General features: G+C 52.4%; 1 protein-coding gene across 3 annotated transcripts in view; it reads right to left on the reverse strand.

The window, feature by feature from the left end:
• NSG1 (neuronal vesicle trafficking associated 1) overlaps nt 1-18157 on the reverse strand; it is a 52212-nt gene that overhangs the window by 21092 nt on the left and 12963 nt on the right. For all 3 annotated transcript variants that reach the window (XM_070791793.1, XM_070791794.1, XM_070791792.1), the window contains exon 4: nt 7090-7200. In XM_070791793.1, the coding sequence (XP_070647894.1) occupies nt 7090-7200 (111 nt within the window). The remainder of the gene's footprint in view (nt 1-7089; nt 7201-18157) is intronic.

Below are 18157 nucleotides of genomic sequence, written 5' to 3' on the forward strand. Positions count from 1 at the left end.
GGTTGGGAGGGACTGGTGTGACCCTGAGAACCAGAGAGCAGCAGGAAGACACGCGAACCCCACCAGGGCACTTGAGAGGGAGGCTGTCCCGAGGAAGCTGTCCACTAGGGAAGAGGCGCTTCCCCACCGACCACAGAATCCGGGGCAGGCTGGGCGTGGAGACATGAATCCCTGTCTCGTCAGCTAACCCAGAGTCTAGCCCGCCCCCGACCCCCACCGCCAAAAGCTGCCTGTCTTCCATCCAGAAGCCGGGCTAAGCCACCACCCACTGTCACCCACACACACCCACACACACACACACGTGCCCTCGAGGAAGGGTGGCGGGCTGCCAACGGTCGGCACCAGCCCCCTCTCCCAGAGCTCAGCAGGTACAGAGCGCCCAGCTCAGGACATTTCCCAGCCCTCCCAGCACCAATTTCTGGCCAATGGGGTGTGAGGGGTGTGTCCGTCCACAATGGGATGAGTCCCTCCACGGGAGTTTCTGGCCAATGGGATGCGAGAGCTGTGCCCCTCCGCGGGACTAACTTCTGGCCAGTGGGATGTGAGGGGTGTGGCACAGGCAGGTTGGAAGGGGAGCCCACAGAGAAGCTGCCTGCCCTCCACTGCTCCCGCGGCCCCTTCTCAGCGGCTTTGACCTCCTAGACTGGTCCCTGCCAGGAAAGGGACAACACCCCCAGGGGCTGGCAGCGCTGCCCAAGACAGAACAGGGGCTCCAGGAAGACCTCCCGGAGCCCCACTGCCTGCCAGCCGCGGCTTTAACAAGAGAAGAGCCTTCCATCTGGCGGGACACACCATCTGTGTTTCCAAACGACAGAAGCATCACAGCACCGCCACCGTCTCCTTGTCACACGGTGAAGGGAGCGTGAAGTGACAGGGGTTCCAGACTCGGCCACATCACGGTCACCAGGGAGGGTTTTAAACCGGATTCCCAGCCCCGCCCGCAGGATCCAGCGCTCAGATAACCCTGGAGCAGCGTCTCAGCCTCAACCACCTCACGGGCAAGCACACTGGCGGGATCCCGCCAACCCCCTAGGGCCCAGCAAGACCCCGGCTGTTCAAAGCGCTCCTGTGCCTCCCTGCGTGGGCCCAGCATGGAGACCACAACGGGTCTCCGATGGTCACCTGCATGGCCGATGGCAGCTGCTGCCCAGTGGACGTGAGCTCCAGCCTGGGACACAGAAGGGGAACCTCCTCTGAGAGCCTCGTCCCTGCCCAGTGCAGGCTTCCTCAGCCTCCAGAAGCTAAAGGCAGGTTAGCTCCTCCCTGTTAAGGGGCTGTTCCTTGTGGGGTCTATCCTGCAGACCCAAGGCCCATCACCAGACCCCGGCCCAGCCACCATACTGGTTCCTTCTGAGTAAGCCGCCGAGCGCCTTGTGGGCACAGTATCTCCCTGTGAGCTGGGATCCGTTAGTTCCATTTCATAGATGTGGCCAGCGAGACCCACCTGGGTGAGAACCCAGCTCCAGCCCAGGGCCTCTGCTCAGGGAACTCTGGACTCCACCCACAAAGCTGCCGACGGTCAACACTCTGCCCAAAGGCAGAACAGTGAGAAACAAGGCAGCAAGTTCCCCAGGGCACGAGGGCAGGGCTGCACCCCCAGCAGCCCCAAGTTCCACCAGCGTTCATCAAGCCCTGCAGCCCACTGGCCTGGTCCCCGCTGGGCCCTCGGCTTCCTCAGAGGTGGGGATGGCGGTGCTCTGCAGGGCTTGGTGGGGAGGGCAGGCTTGGCAGGAGGAGCTGCTCCTACAGCCGGAACCACGGGAACCCAGCGAATGCCACAGCCTTCACGAGGCCCTTTTTGGGCACCAGGCGGTCATGCCACCCTCAGGACCCAGAGGCCTTCCCACTGTTCAGGACCACTGCCCGGTGTCAGGAGCAGTCACAGAGGGCTCAACAGGTGATTTGTGGGGGAAAAGGGACCACACGGGGGTCTTACAAAGGCTCCTGTTTGAGCCCATTTAGAAGCCTGAACAAGCGTGACCCAGGGCTCCCTCTCCACGTTGAACGGTTCTTACAGAGGACACCAGCCTTGCATCTGTGAAGAGGCGTTGTCAGCCCGAGGGTCGGGGGCTCTCCCACGGTGGGGGCTGCCCATGGGGTTCAGAGCCACCACGCCAGTTCAGGGCCAGGCACTGGGGATCCACAGACCTGCCGAGCCCAGGCCTGCAGCCCCACGCCTGCCACACAGCCTCCGCTCCGCCACCCACACTAAGAAGGGGCGGACATGGGCAATCGGCAGGGGGAAGGCACTGCGCCTCGTCGTCCAGCCCGGACCGCCAAGCTGTGGCTTCATCACTCCGGGTCTGAGAAGAGGGCCGGGGGTGAAGGATGGGACATAGTCGGGGGCAGGAGGTCTAGAGAGCTCTGGGGTCTGGTGGAGCTGTGTAAGTAAGTTGACTCTGACAGCAGATCCAGCCACCTCTTCCCCAACCAGGCCCCTCTGAAGCCCAGGCAGGCTCCATGGGTGTTTTCCCTGCTGCGGCTGCCGTAGCTACTGCCTCGCCTCAGAGATGCGAGACTCACTGTTGCTGGTTTAGTGAAGATGGAGTAAAGTGAAACGAACATCGCTCAGTCGTGTCTGACTCCGACCCCACAGACTATATGGTCCGTGGAATTCTCCAGGCCAGAATAGTGGAGTGGGTAGCCTTTCCCTTCTCCAGGGGATCTTCCCAACCCAGGGATTGAACCCAAATCTCCCACATTGCAGGCAGATTCTTTGCCAGCTGAGTCACAAGGGAAGCCCAGGAATACTGGAGTGGGTAGCCTATCTCTTCTCTAGGGGATCTTCCCAACCCAGGGATCGAACTGGGGTCTCCTACATTGCAGGCAGATTCTAGACCAACTGAGTTATCAGTTCAGTTCAGTTGCTCAGTCGTGTCTGACTCTTTGCGATCCCATGAATCACAGCACACCAGGCCTCCCTGTCCATCACCAACTCCTGGAGTTCACTCAAACTCATGTTCATCGAGTCGGTGATGCCATCCAGCCATCTCATCCTCTGTCATCCCCTTCTCCTCCTGCCCCCAATCCCTCCCAGCATCAGGATCTTTTCCAATGAGTCAACTCTTCGCATGAGGTGGCCAAAGTACTGGAGTTTCGATTTCAGCATCAGTCCTTTCAATGAACACCCAGGACTGATCTCCTTTAGGATGGACTGGTTGGATCTCCTTGCAGTCCAAGGGACTCTCAAGAGTCTTCTCCAGCACCACAGTTCGAAAGCATCAATTCTTCGGTGCTCAGCTTTCTTCACAGTCCAACTCTCACATCCGTACATGACCACTGGAAAAACCATAGCCTTGACTAGACAGACCTTTGTTGGCAAAGTAATATCTCTGCTTTTCAATATGCTATCTAGGTTGGTCATAACTTTCCTTCCAAGGAGTAAATGTCTTTTAATTTCATGGCTGCAGTCACCATCTGCAGTGATTTTGGAGCCCAAAAAAATAAAGTCTGACACTGTTTCCACTGTTTCCCCATCTATTTCCCATGAAGTGATGGGACCAGATGCCATGATCTTCGTTTTCTGAATGTTGAGCTTTAAGCCAACTTTTTCACTCTCCTCTTTCACTTTCATCAAGAGGCTTTTTAGTTCCTCTTCACTTTCTGCCATAAGGGTGGTGTCATCTGCATATCTGAGGTTATTGATATTTCAGGGAAGCCACAAAAGTTTACCAGAACAGCTGTGCTCACTGTGTGTATTAGTTGCTCAGTCGTGTCTGACTCTCTGCAACTCCATGGACTGTACATGCTCCTCTGTCCATGGGGTTCTCCAGATGAGCATACTGCAGTGGGTTGCCATGCCCTCCTCCAGGGGACCTTCCCAACCCAAGGATCGAACCTGGGTCTCCTACATTGCAGGCAGATTCTGATGTCCTGACCTCTCACCAGTGTCCTGACCTCTAGCTACACCTGGGCATAGGGGAGCAGGGATGCTTTGCAGGGTTGAACCTTTTGTTCACTCCCAGGCCAGCCCTGCAGGTGAACTGGCCCCCATCCAGAGAGCCAGCAGCCACCCTCCGCCCCTCTGCACTGCCACCTCACCTCCACTCTGTCCATGCCACCAGCACAGGGTCTGGCACGACCTTCTGAAGCCACCAGCACCTGCTGGGCAGCGAGTGACTTTGTTCCAGGCTGAGACGGGCCTCCAGACAGGACAGGGTATTCCCGCTTCTCCAGGTGCCCAGGCCAAAGAAAACAAGACGGTCCTGCTGCTGCCGACACAGCAAGGTGGCAAGACAGGGATGCTCTGGAGGCACTGCAGGGGTGGGGAGGGGCGAGCCGGTGGTGGGCAAGACCCCAGGAGGCGTGTGGGAGCCACGTGGGAGTGGGATGGGGCCAGGGCTCTCAGGAAGCTGTGACCTTGCCCTCTTGGGCCAGAAAGACCCTAGCAGAGCCACATGTCAGGGGTGAGCGCAGGGAGGTCACGGAGCCTCTAAACATCAAACGACAACCAGATGGGTGAGGGAGTCCAGGAAAAGTGTCCCAACAGCCCTGGTCAGCTATTAAAGCTCACATGGAGGCTCCCCAAGAGGAAGTGTACAAGGAACACCCAAGCGTAAAGACCTCAAGGGGGTCTGGGGCGGTTCCCATTATGTTTAAGACCTTTCTATAGTGCTCGCACAGTGACTTCATGATTTAAAAAAAAAGCTAGAGACCTAGTGTCCTCTGCAGCGCATGTCTGCCCTTTGAGATCTCCTGTGACACTCCTCAGTTTGGGGCCAGCCTCAGCAAGGGGCTGGTCCCCGCCCCTCCACGCATCCCAGAAGTTGGGCACCTGTGCCCATCAGCCCTTCCCTCGGGGGCCCAGGCCACTCTGTCCCCCCAGCACAAGCACTGCCCACAGCTGGTCCACACCAATGCCCCCTTCTCATTTAGATCCCTGCCGGACAAGCCCTGTGGTCTTCCTGGAAGAGGTGGCCACAGACACTCAGTCACCCTGTATTCCTTGTTTCCTAACTCTTGGCAGCACGCACATCGTCTGGGCATCTGTCTGCTGGCTTGCTGCTAGAACGGGAGCTCAAGGGCAGGCACCCAGCACTGCCTGTCCGCCCCGCAGCACGCCCAGCACCCCACCACGCACACAGGAGGGGGCCCTTCATACGCACTGAGTAATGAATGAAGGGCAGGGCCTAACCTTGGGCACCACGGACGTGTCTGAGCTCAATTTCCTGTTGGTATCATGGGGTCTAATGACATCTAACCCACAGGGTTTCTGGGAGCATCAAAGATCTGAGGTAAAAGCCCCTGTAAACTGCTGGGTGGCAGCATTTGATCACATGCGCGAACATGCAGAAAGGGAGGAAGGAGACACACTCACACCTTCCTTGCTCCGGCCGTAGCCTGAGGGCAGCAGCTCCCCGGCCCTCCAGGCTCCCCTTATCCAGGAAAGACACCGCCCCTCAGATGCCAGGGGAGACTGCCAAGTCCCAGCGGACGAAGATCCAGAACAATCTCCCTGGGGCTCTAAATCCCCAAGGCTGGCTGAGCCCAGCATCAACCTACAGAGTCTATTAAACAGGCACACGCTTGCCCCATCCAGCGGTGCGGTGAGCCCAAGGACTGGCCCTCATCTCCCTGACCCCACCTGGACCAGCGAATCTAGCAGAACCTGGCCATGCAAGATGGAGAAGACAGCTCGGACCCGCCCTCCTCTGCACTCGGGGTCACAGAGAATGAGCCAGAAGGAAGCCCCGAGGCGGGCTGTGGCCTCAGGTATGCGTGAGCAGTCCACCTGGATGAGGGCTCTGGTCCCCAGGAAGTCATGCTCCGCACACCCAGGTTCCATCAGGGCACAGTTCCCGTGTCACCCTGGCTCCTCCGTGACCCCTGGGTCCTCCCCTCCTGCCCTGCCACCCCTGCCTCCCAGAGTCACTCCTGCTCCATCCTCAGAACCCCGACCTGTCCAGACCCCCACCTCTCCCCTGCTCCCCTCTACTAGCCTCCTGGGTCATCTCACTGGCCCCCCATCACTCCCTTCCAACCCACAGCCTCCACAGCCACCCAAATGACTGTCCCATCACTTCCCCCGTCCCCCGGGGGTCTCTGGCCGACACTCCAGTCTAGCCACGGCTGGCTCCCCCACCAGGTGGGCCATGTATGGACCAGCCAGCAGGTACCTGGGAGCTGCCTACCACCCCACCGACCCACCTGGCTCTGCCCTGCTGGCTCCCAGCCCTCTGGATCCACCTCCTTTAAACCCCAGCATCTTCTGAGCCTCCAAACAGACCATCAACTCCTCCAACCTGGGCCCCACCAGAGTGCGCACAGGGGCTGGTGGAAGGGGCAGGCGGGCTTCCACCAGCCCGGAGTCCTTCCCCAGGGGCCTGCAAGGCGCCCTCACAGACCTCCCACGTGATGGGCACAGAATGTTAGGAGCTCTGGAGCTGCGAGAGGAGGAGCCCATACGAGGGCCCCACGGCCCTCACATTAGCATCGGCCAAAGCGCGGGCGCCCAGCGACAGCGGCGACCAGGCTGGGTCGGCTCCTGCTCAGTACCAGGTCCTGCCTCATTCCAGCAGCACCAAGTCCTGGAACCCACAGGGTCTTCCTCCTCATACTGGCTCCAGGAAGTTCAGAACCAAACGGGGCCCAGATCTGACTGTGGGGGACTCAGGAGCAAGCCCTTGGCCCGTGTGCATCACCACCTCCTGCGTGTCCCCTCACCCCAGCCCCGCCCTTGTTCTTCTCCCTTTAGTCCTGCAGTCCCCCGCATCTGCTTCTCCGTGCAGCCTCTGTGGAAAGAGTCGTCACACGGCTCAGCAAAGCGAGCATCATCCGTCCAGAGAGAGTCCAGCCGTGTTTTGCGGCGGGCAGACCAGGGACGCACGTTCTCGGGGCTGGGCTCCCGACCCCCGCGTGGCAGTGCAGGTCTCCCTCTCCCGGGACCTCCACTTCCTCACCACACCCCCAGGGGCTGCACTGGGCCTGCCAGGCAGGGGACTCACCCCACATCCCCACTGCACCCCCTGCCCTGCCCGCAGGGCCCCCACCGGGAGCTCCCACCACTCTAGGCCCATCCCTTGGGAGCCGTGAGTCAAGCAGGGGGGTAAGGTACAAAAGCACTGGGGGCCCCAGGGGCTGGGGGCTTACCTTGAGGACGAAGCCGTCAGGGCAGGCGCGGTCATACTTGTACACCTTGTAGACGACCAGGAAGACGACACAGGTGAGGAAGGCCAGGGCAAAGAGGACCAGCACGGACACCTGTGGGCGGCAGAGGGTGGGGGATTAGGGCAACTGATGAGGTAGTGTGTGCGCACACTGTAACACACACACAGATGCACGTGGAAACATGCACAGAGACACACATAGAAACATACATATACACACAGATACACAGAGAAACATACATACACACATAGAAACATACAGACACACAGAAACATACATACACGTACACAGAGATACACAGAGAAACATACAGACACATACACAGTAACATACATACATACACAGAGACACATACAGACACATACACAGATACATACACACAGAGAAACATACAGACACACGGAGATACACAGAGAAACATACAGATACACATAGAAACATACAGACACACACAGACACATGCATACACATACACAGAGATACACACAAACATACAGACACATACACAGTAACACACATACATAGAGAAACATACAGACACATACACAGATACATACACACAGACACATACACAGATACATACACACAGACACATACACAGATACACACAGAGAAACATACAGATACACACAGATACAAACACACAGAAACATACATACAGACACATACACACAGATATACACACACACAGTAATAAACACACACATGTGCTGTGCTTAGTCTCTCAGTGGTGTCCAACTCTTTGCGACCCCATGACTGTAGCCCACCAGGCTCCTCTGTCCATGGGATCCTCCAGGCAAGAATACTGGAGTGGGTTGCCATGCCCTCCTCCAGGGGATCTTCCTGACCCAGGGATCAGACCCGGGTCTCCCGCATTGCAGGTGGATTCTTTACTGTCTGAGCCACCAGGGAAGCCCAAGAAAATTGGAGTGGGTAGCCCATCCCTTCTCCAGGGGATCTTCCTGACCCAGGAATCAAACCAGGATCTCCTGCGTTGCATGTGGACTCTTTACTAGGGAAGCCCACAAACACATACACACACAGTAACAAACACACACACATACACAGTAACACACAGACACACACACAGTAACATACACATAGACACGTACACACAGACACATACACACACACACACACAGTAACACAGACACACACACAGTAACATACACATAGACACATACACACAGACACGGACATACACACAGTAACAAACACACAGACACATAAACACACACAGTAACACACAGACACACACACAGTAACATACACATAGACACATACACATACAGCAACATACACACAGACGTGGACATACACAGTAACATACACATAGACACGGACATACACACAGAGTAACATATACACAGACATGAGCACACACACAGTAACATGCACACAGACATGGACAGACACAGACACACACAGACACGTACACACAGATGCACACACACGAGCCCACGCCAGGGCACACAGGCACTGTGTCTGGAAGGAGGTGCAGAACACAGACCCAGGAGGCCTCTGGGGATGAAGGTCGCACAGTCTCCCCACACTGGACAATTTCTGTACCATCTTCATTTTTTATCACATCCACGTATCACCTTCTTTGTAAACTGGCCACTTGTTGTATTCTGGGCCCAGTGTAGACAGCCTGGGGTACACCTATGACTGGGCCTCAGGGACGCCAGACACGCCATGGAGCTGTGGATGCGGCTGCCCTTCTGACACTGCCAGTCACCCTGGTGACGCATCAGTCACTGGCTAATCATCTGTCTCACAGATGCCCTTGAGTCCCAGACGCCAACCCCACCCCTGAGCTGAGACCAGCTGAGCACGGCAGACCCTCCGGGGCCCCCATCACCTCCACCCTGGACAAGAGTGTTCAGGGAGAGCCTGCCCCTCCCCAGAGGGTGGTCCCCATAAGCACAGGACTTGACTTTTTGCCCCGCATTCTGCAAAGCAACCAGCACCGGACCGCGGGATGGGCCCAGGAACGTCTTGCAGGTGGACACATGACAGTCCCTGAGGAGACTGGGCTGGGTGATGAGACGTCCCCTGCTGCAGGGTCCAGGGATCGGGAGACAAAATGATGCTGCCTCTGGGCCTCGAAGACATGCCCTGGAGGCCCGGGAGCCGCTGGGCAGGGTGAGCGTGCATCCTGGGCAGAAACGGCATGCAAAGGCACTGTGTGTCAGGTCAGGAGGTGTGACCAGGAGCCGTGCCCAGGTCCCTGGCCCAGATCCACTGCTCCCTCCCTTCACCCCACACAGCCACCCTGGCCACTGGCCATGCGGGCCCCAGCCACGAGTCCCCATCTCCAACACAGGGTGGAGCCACGGCTGCCTCGGGACCCAAAGAGCCACAGGAAAGGTGCCATCGGGGATCCCGGTGGCGGCTACACACAGGCAAGGACAAGACCACCTGGCTCAGGAGGGCAGCCTAGCGGGACAGCGGAGGCGGACGAGCATGGAGCTGGGTGATGAAGGAAGTGGGAAGAGGTAGCGCAGTGGCCCTGGGACTTGTGTCAGCAGAGGCAGCAATGGAGCACGTGCACGGCTTTCCAGCAGGAGCGGCAACCCTGCCTGCCTACCGTGCCCAGGAGAGGCAGCCAGACCCTGAGTAAGTCACCCAGCTCCTCCGGGCCCAGGCTCCTGCCAGCCAATAGCAGTGAGAGGACGCACACCCAGGGCTGGTGGGACCGTGGAGGACTGACTCAATGCAGTGATGAGAGGACAGAACCGGACACAGTGGGTGCTCTGGAAGGAGGCATTTGCTACTGCTGCTGCAGCTGTCACCACGGCCAGCAGATGCGGAGCTGGGCTCTCAGTCCAGACACGCAGTCCCCCTACCCAGGCCCGATGCTTGATCTTCCCCGAGCCCCCCTCCTCACATTCACCTGGCTACTGCTCGCCCAAATCTGCCCTGCCTGGGACCCGGCTACCTGCTGGCGGCCCCTGGGAGCAGTGAGGGCAGCTCTTCCCACAGTCTAGAACAGCAGGGCTGTCCGTAGGGAGAGCTGTATCTAAAGTAACTGTCCTCCGTAACCCTTTATATTCTCTTTTGGGGCACTTGAAATTATTCCGAAAGGAGGTCTATGTCACACAACAGGTTAACAAGCGTTGTTAGACTATGTTCTCCATAAAATATCACCCCCGTTGAATTCAACTACATATTAACTACATACAGCACAATCAAGTGGGATTCATCCCATGGTTGCAAGGATGGTTCAACATCCGCAGACGTGATATATCACATTAACCAAGTGAAGGATAAAAATTATATGACCATCCCAATAGATGCATAAAAAGCATTTGACAAAATTTAACATGTATTCATGATAAAAACTCTCAATCAAGTGGGTATAGAGGGAACATACATAATAAAGGCCAAATATGATAAGCCCAAGCTAATAGCATACTCAAATAGTGAAACACTGATAACTTAAACTCCAAGATCAGTAACAAGAAAAGGATGCCCACTCTTGCTAATTTTATTCAACGCAGTATTACAAATCCTAGCCAGAGCAATTAGGCAAGAAAAAAACAGGCATCAAATTAAAAAAGGAAGAAGTAAAACTGTTGCTATTTGCAGATGACAAATTTTCTATGGAAAACCCTAAAGACTCCACCAAATAATTGTTAGAAGTTATCAACAAATTAAAGTTGCAGAATGAAAAATCAACATACAAAAATCTTTTGCATTTCTATACACTAGTAAATGAACTATCAGAAGAGTTAGGAAAACAATCCCACTTATAATTGCATCCCCAAGAATAAAATATCCAAGAATAAATTTAACAAAGGAGGTGAAAGGTCTATACACTAAAAATGACATTGATAAAAAAACCTGAAGATACAAATAAATGGAAAGATTCTGTTCTCATGCATTAGAAGAATTAATATTGTTAATATGTCCATACTATCACTACCCAAAGAAATCTACAGATTCAATACAATCCCTATCACAATTCTAATTCCATTTTTCACAGAAATGGAACAAACAATCCTCAAATTTGTATGGAACCACAAAAGCCTCCAAATAAATAAAACAATCTTGAGAAAGAACAACAAAGCTGGAGGTATCATGCTCCCTGGTTTCAAACAATATTACAAAGTTATGGTAATCAAAACAGTATGGCATTGGCACAGAAACAGACCAATGGAACAGCAGAGAGAGCCCAGAAATAAACCCACACAAATATGATCAATTAATTTATGACAATGGAGCCAAGAATATAAAATGGGGAAGGACAGTCTCTTCAATAAATGGTGCTTGGGAAACTGGAGAGCCTTGAGCAAAAGAATAAAATTCAACCACTACCTAACACCATATGCAAACATTAACCCAAGATGGATTAAAAACTTGAACATGAGTTTTCTTAGGAAAAAAACATAGGTGATAAGTCCCTTGACATTGGTCTTGGCAACTAAGCAAAAGCAACAAAGGCAAAAATAAACAAGTGGGACAACATCAAACTAAAAAGCTTCTGTGCAGCAAAGGAAACCATCAACAAAATCAAAAGCAACCTACTGAAAGGGAGAAAATATTTGTAAATCATGTATCTGATAAGGGGCTAATGTACAAAATATATAAAAACTCATATGAGTCTAGAGCAAAAAGCCAAACAATCCAAAAAAAATGGGTAGAGGAACTGAATGGGCATTTTTCCAAGGAAGACATACAGATAGCCAACAGGTAAATGAAAAAGTGCTCAACATCACTAGTCAGGAAAATGCAAATCAAAACCACAATGAGATATCACCACACACCAATTAAAATGGCAATTTTCAAAAAGACAGGAAATAATGGTTGGCAAGGACATGGGAAAAAGGGAATTCTCCTACACTATTAGTGGGAATGTCAACTGGGGCAGCCATTATGGAAAAAGTATGGAGGTTCCTCAAAAAAATTAAAAATAGAACTACCATATGGTCCAGCAATCCTGCTTCTGGGTATTTATCTGAGGGAAATGGAGATACTAGCTTGAAAAGACATCTGCACCTCTGCGTTTACTGCATTGTTTATAGCGGCCAAGATACAGAAGCAACCGAAGTGTCCATTGATGGGTGAATGGATAAAGATGTGGTGTATATATTCAATGGAGTATAATTCAGCCATGCAAAGAAGGAAATCTTGCCATCTGCAACAACACGGGTAAACCTTGAGGGCCTTACGCTAAGTGAAATAAGTCAAACCAAGAAAGACAAACAGTGCTTTGAACTCACTTAAGTGCGGTATCTTAAAAAACAAACAGGAAAAAAACTGACCTCAAAGATACAGAGAACAGAGAACAGACTGGTGGTGCCAGAGGCAGGGGGTTGGGGTGGGAGAACTGGGTGAAGGAGGTCAAAAGATACAAACTGCCAATTAAAGATAAATAAGTCAACCTAGACAGCATATTAAAAAGAAGAGACATTACTTTGCTGACAAAGGTCTGTCTAGTCAAAGCTATGGTTTTTCCAATAGTCATTTATAAACGTGGGAGTTGGACCATAAAGAAAGCTGAGAACCAAAGAATTGATGCTTTTGAACCCTGGTGTTAGAGAAGACTCTTGAGAGTCCCCTGGACAGCAAGGAGATTAAACCAGTCAATCCTAAAGGAAATCAGTCCTGTATATTCATTGGAAGGACTGATGCTGAAACTGAAACTCCAATACTTTGGCCACCTGATGTGAAGAACTGACTCAGTGGAAAAGACCCTGATGCTGGGAAAGATTGAAGATGGGAGGAGAAGGGAATGACAGAGGATGAGATGGTTGGATGGCATCACCGACTTGATGGACATGAGTTTGAGAAAGCTACAGGAGTTGGTGATGGACAGGGAAGCCTGGCGTGCTGCAGTCCATGGGGTCACAAAGAGTCAGACACGACTGAGCAACTGAACTGAACCAAAATGAAGTCAAGAGGATGTGGTATACAGCACAGTGACTGTAGTTAAAAACACTATGTTGCATATCTGAAAGTTGCTGAGACAGGAGTTCTTAAAAGTTCTCATCACAAGGAAAAAAAATGTGTCACTATGTGTGGTGGCAGATGTTAACTAGACTGAGTGTGATCATTTCTCAATACACACAAATATTGAATCAGTCTGTTGCACACTTGAAACAAATATGCTCTCTCCATGTCAATTACATCTCAATTTTTTAAAAAAAATAAGATGATCCTAAGTCCTGGAAAGACACACATTCTGAATCTTTCCCTTGGATTGGAAGCCACATGGAGTCTGGTTCACAGCGCCCCATCTGTTTAGGTGTAAAAATAACCCCTTCTCCGAGGGGCGGTGGGGAAGCACCTCCTAAGGGCTCTCCTCCCAGGAAAGAGGACGCCTGGACCTTTCACCCAGGATACCTGGGCTAGATGGCCAAGGTGCTCACAGCACTGAGAAATGAGAACACAACAGTCCCCGGAGCAGCCAATGAAGAAGGCAAAGGAATAAATCCCCAGAGAATCAGCAGGAGCTGTGGTGGTGGTTCAGTCGCTAAGTCGTGTCCAACTCTTGTGACCCCATGGACTGTAGCCCACCAGGCTCCTCTGTCCATGGGATTCTCCAGGCAAGAATACTGGAGTGGGTTGCCATTCCTGTCTCCAGGGGATCTTCCCGACCCAGGGATTGAACCTGTGTCTCCTGCATTGCAGGCAGATTATTTACTGACTGAGCTACAAGGGAAGCATGAGGCGTGGGGCATGGCAAAGCCTCCCACACCCATAGGCTATCTCGCTCCACCCCCCTCAACACCTCTGTGAACCCTGAACCTCTCCTGGGCTCCAGAACCTGCTCAGACCTGGGAAGCACCCTATGGGGAGGGTGGAGGCAGCAATACAGGTTCACATTTCACTACTCCGATTCACATTTCACAACTCGAGTTCACATTTCACTACTCGGGCACGGTGCCCACCCCGTGGTCACCACTGACCGAGAAGAGAACCATGGGCCTCTCCAGGAAGATCCCCACCTGGCTCAGAACTGGGCCCGGCTCTGCCACCCACCACCTGCGTGACAGCAGGTCCCCGGTGCATCTCCCCTCTGAAGCAGGGAACAAGGCCCCACGCTTTGACAGGTTTACCAAGAGGATGGTAAGTGCTCAGGCTTGAGAGCACATTGCCAGCCCCTCGTGCTGGGCCCCTGTCAAGGCTGAACGGTGCCCCCCTAAGCCAGGTACTTGTGAATGTGACCTTATTTAGAATAGGGGTCCTTGCAGGTGTGATTACATTAATTGAGGTCATTTGAGCGAGCCCTAATCCAGGATGACTGGGTCACGAAAAGGGGACCGTTGGGACACAGAGGCACACGCTCAGGGAGGAGGCCACGTGAAGACGGAGGATGGAGGTGGTGCAGCCACAAGCCAAGGACTGCTGGCAAGCCCCGGTCGCCCCGGTCCCCCCGTCCCCGCCCCCCAGGCCCAGAAGAGGCAAGGAAGGCCCCTCATCTGGGGGCACATCCGAGGGGGTGACTAACATTTTCACACTTCCACTTTACATGCACAAAGGGACTCTGAAGGTGGCATCAAGTCAAGGATCTCGAGATGGAAGATTCTCCTGGATTGTCCAGGAGTGGAGTCACAGGCAAGTGAACTTCTGCGAGGGAGACTGAGAGAGACTCGGCTACAGAGGAGAAGGCAATGGGACACTGGAGAGGCTGTGCTGCAGGCTATGGAGATGGACAAGGGGCTGAAGGGCAAGGAAAATGAGCAGTGCAGCTCCAGGGGCTGCAGAGGCACGGAGACTGTGCCCCAGAGGAAGCGCAGCCAGGAGGGCTGACTCAGGACTTCTGGCCTCCAGATATGCGTGGCTACCAGCCTCTCAGCTGCCAGTCCTTGTCATGGCCGCCCCAGGAAACAAATTCACCTCCTTTCAAGCCCATCCACTTACAAAGACCAAGCCCCTGCAGGGAAGGCTGAAACCTAAGCACCAGGCAGACAGAGGAGCCTCCCGAACTCAGAGAACAATGAGTGAGTGGGTGCAGGTGGCCCGTCCCCGCAGTGAGGAGTCACAGGGCAACCCTTGGGGACCCAGAGCAAGCCAGATGTCTACACCTCAAACAGAACATACATGCAGCCTGTGGAGGACTGTCTGCCTGGGTTTTACTATAGAAATGATGGTGCATGGGAAGGAGGCAGGACCCCAGGTGGTTCTGGGACCCAGGAGGATGGGCAGCACCCACGGTGTCCTCTCTGGGGTGGGCTTCAGGCCTGAAGGCCAGGGATGGAGGCCAGGGAGTCCCTTGGCTCGTGGAAGGGCATTTCCTCAGAGACAGGGCCTTTCTTTCAGGGCCGATGACTTTATTGGGTGCACAGTGCTGGGGCCCACAATGCTTTTAGTGACCCCAGAAAATGGTTTTAACTTTTGCTTTTTAAAAGAAACAGAAAATAAAAAATAATGAATAAACAATAATGAATCCAGCCTGGATTATATTCATCTTTGGTCCAAGGCAATCATGAGACTTTTTTTTTTTAAGGTAGAAAAGCACCTTGTGCCCCATGACCCTGCCTTCCTTGGTCATCAGCTTTCCCAGTGGCTGGCAGATGTTCCCAGGAGACCTGACAGCGGCCACCTTGGAGTGAGCTTGGCCAGCAGGGTCAGCCCTGGTCTCTGCAGAGTGGTGTTAACTCGTTACAACACAGGGTGAGAACTAGGAGGGGAAAGGTAGGAGCAGACACACTCCTGGGGGGAGATGTCCAGGAGAGGGGTCTAGGCTTGAAGGATAAGGAGCTGACCAAGGAGAATTCAGCAAAGAGGGTTATTGTCATAGGGAAAGCGAGGCTGCGCCAAAGCCTGGAGACCCCAAACACAGCAAGTTCAGCTGGTGTGGCTACAGCATCACGTGTCCTGCGGGAGAGGAGCCACAGGCTGCATGATAAAGGACCCCATGCATCATACCAAGAGTGCATGCATGCTAAGCCGCTCAGCTGCATCCGACTCTGTGCAACCCTATGGACTGGAGCCCCACCAGGCTCCTCTGTCCATGGGATTCTCCAGGCAAGAATACTGGAGTGGGTGGCTGTGCCCTCCTCCAGAGGATCTTCCCAACCCAGGGATCGAAACTCGCATCTCTTACGTCTCCTGCATTGGCAGGTAGGTTCCTTATCACCTGGGCAGCCTGTCATACCAAGAGGAGGGAGCCCAAATGGATCCTGGGTACTGCAGGATTCCAGGAGGTGGCTGCACCTCTATTATACCCTGAATTAGCATTTCTCACAGCTCCGGGAGGTGTCACTAGCTGCCTGAAGGACAGATGTTTGCCATCAGTTTACACGTGTGCATGTTGTGTGTGTGTGTGAGAACAGATTCTACATGTTCCCTAAATTGACATCACTTTTGTGCAGCTGCCAGTAAAAGCTCAAAAGCAGGAGATAATGGGATAAAATTACAGCTACTGTACGTGGTTGCACTCATCGCCCCGGTTCTCTGCCAGATGCCCCCCATGGTGGCCCTCACCCCCTGATGTGGGCTGTGGCTTTAAGGGACAGCACGTGGGAACAGCAAGGGTCAGGGAACAGCCTGGTGCAGGGTTTCCATCACGTTTGTGCCCCTGGCAGTCACATGAAGCCTATCAATCCTCAGACTCACGCTTAAAAATGCGTAAGACATGATACACAGGAAAGAAAACCAAGGATATTGAAATACTAATATGAAAATATTGCCAAAATGTAGATTTGTGATATAATATATACATGCTTCCTTATTAATACATCAAACAACAAGCTCTTACAATACTATGATTTCAAAGGAATGATGAGACTAAACACTTGCCGAAATCTCAATGTCACTTGCAGTGTGATCCATAGAACACCTGTGATTCGTGTTGGTGAGTCAAAAGTGTGACTTCTACTTCTGCAGCTGATTGTACCAAGTGAAAGAATGTGTCCACTGCAGACTATATAACACGCTGCTGAAAGAAATTAAAGTAAGACCCAAGTAATGGAATGACACCACGGATGGGAAGACAACGGTGCTAAGATGGGAATCCTTCCCAGACTGATCTACACGCAATACAATCCCTATCAAAATCCCAACAGAGTTTTTCCACAGAAATGGAAATTGCAAGGGTTTGTGAATAGCCAAAACAATCTTTAAAATGAAGAATAAGTTGGAGGACTCAGGCTTCCCAATTCCAAAATGTACTACAAAGCTGCAGTAATCAAAACCAGTGTGGGGCTGGTGTAAGAGGAGCTGTATAGATCAATGATATAGAGTGGAGGAGTCCAGAACTATAAGCTTGTGTTCATGGCCAACTGCCTCTTCACTCAGGGTGCCAAGACCATTTAACGGGGCAAGCAGAGTCTCTTCAATAAGTGGCGTCAGGACAACTAGCTATCTGCCCATGAAAGAATCAAGTTGGACCCTGACCACACACCATTTACAAAAACTAATTCAAAATGGAATAAAAACCCAAATATAAAAGCTAAAGCCTTAAAATTCTTAAAAGAAAACATAAGAGGCAAATCTTATGACCCCGGATTTGGCAATGACGTCTTAGATAGAACGCCAAAAGTACAATCAACAAAAATAATCCGTACTTGACCGAAATTTTAAAATTTTGTGCATTAAAGAACACAAGCAAGAAAACGATGAGACGACCCACAAAATGGTCGAAAATATCTGCAATTGATACGCCTGGTAAGGACCTAGTATCCAGAGTATATATAAAAAACTCCTACAACTCAACAATAGAAAGACAAACAATCCAATTAAAAATGGAAAAGGACTTGAACAGACATCGCTCCGAAGAAGATAAACAAATAGAGAACAGGCACAGGAGGAGATATTCAACATCATTATCCATTATGAGGAAATGTAAACCAAAGCCACAGTGAGATGCGCCCTCACACCTACGAGAATGGCTACAATAAAAGTAAATAATGATTGTTGGTGAGGATATAAAACGAAAACCTTGCGCACCGTGAGTGGAAATGTAAAATGATGCCGCTACTGTGGAAACCAGCGGTTCCTCAGTATGTTAAACAAAAAATCAAGACGTGAACCAGCAATTCCACTCCCGGGTACAAACCCAAGAGAAGGCAAAACAGGTGCTCAAACAGGAACTTGTACC

Source organism: Bos indicus, chromosome 6 (assembly GCF_029378745.1).
Source record: "Bos indicus isolate NIAB-ARS_2022 breed Sahiwal x Tharparkar chromosome 6, NIAB-ARS_B.indTharparkar_mat_pri_1.0, whole genome shotgun sequence".
NCBI classification, from domain to species: domain Eukaryota; kingdom Metazoa; phylum Chordata; class Mammalia; order Artiodactyla; family Bovidae; genus Bos; species Bos indicus.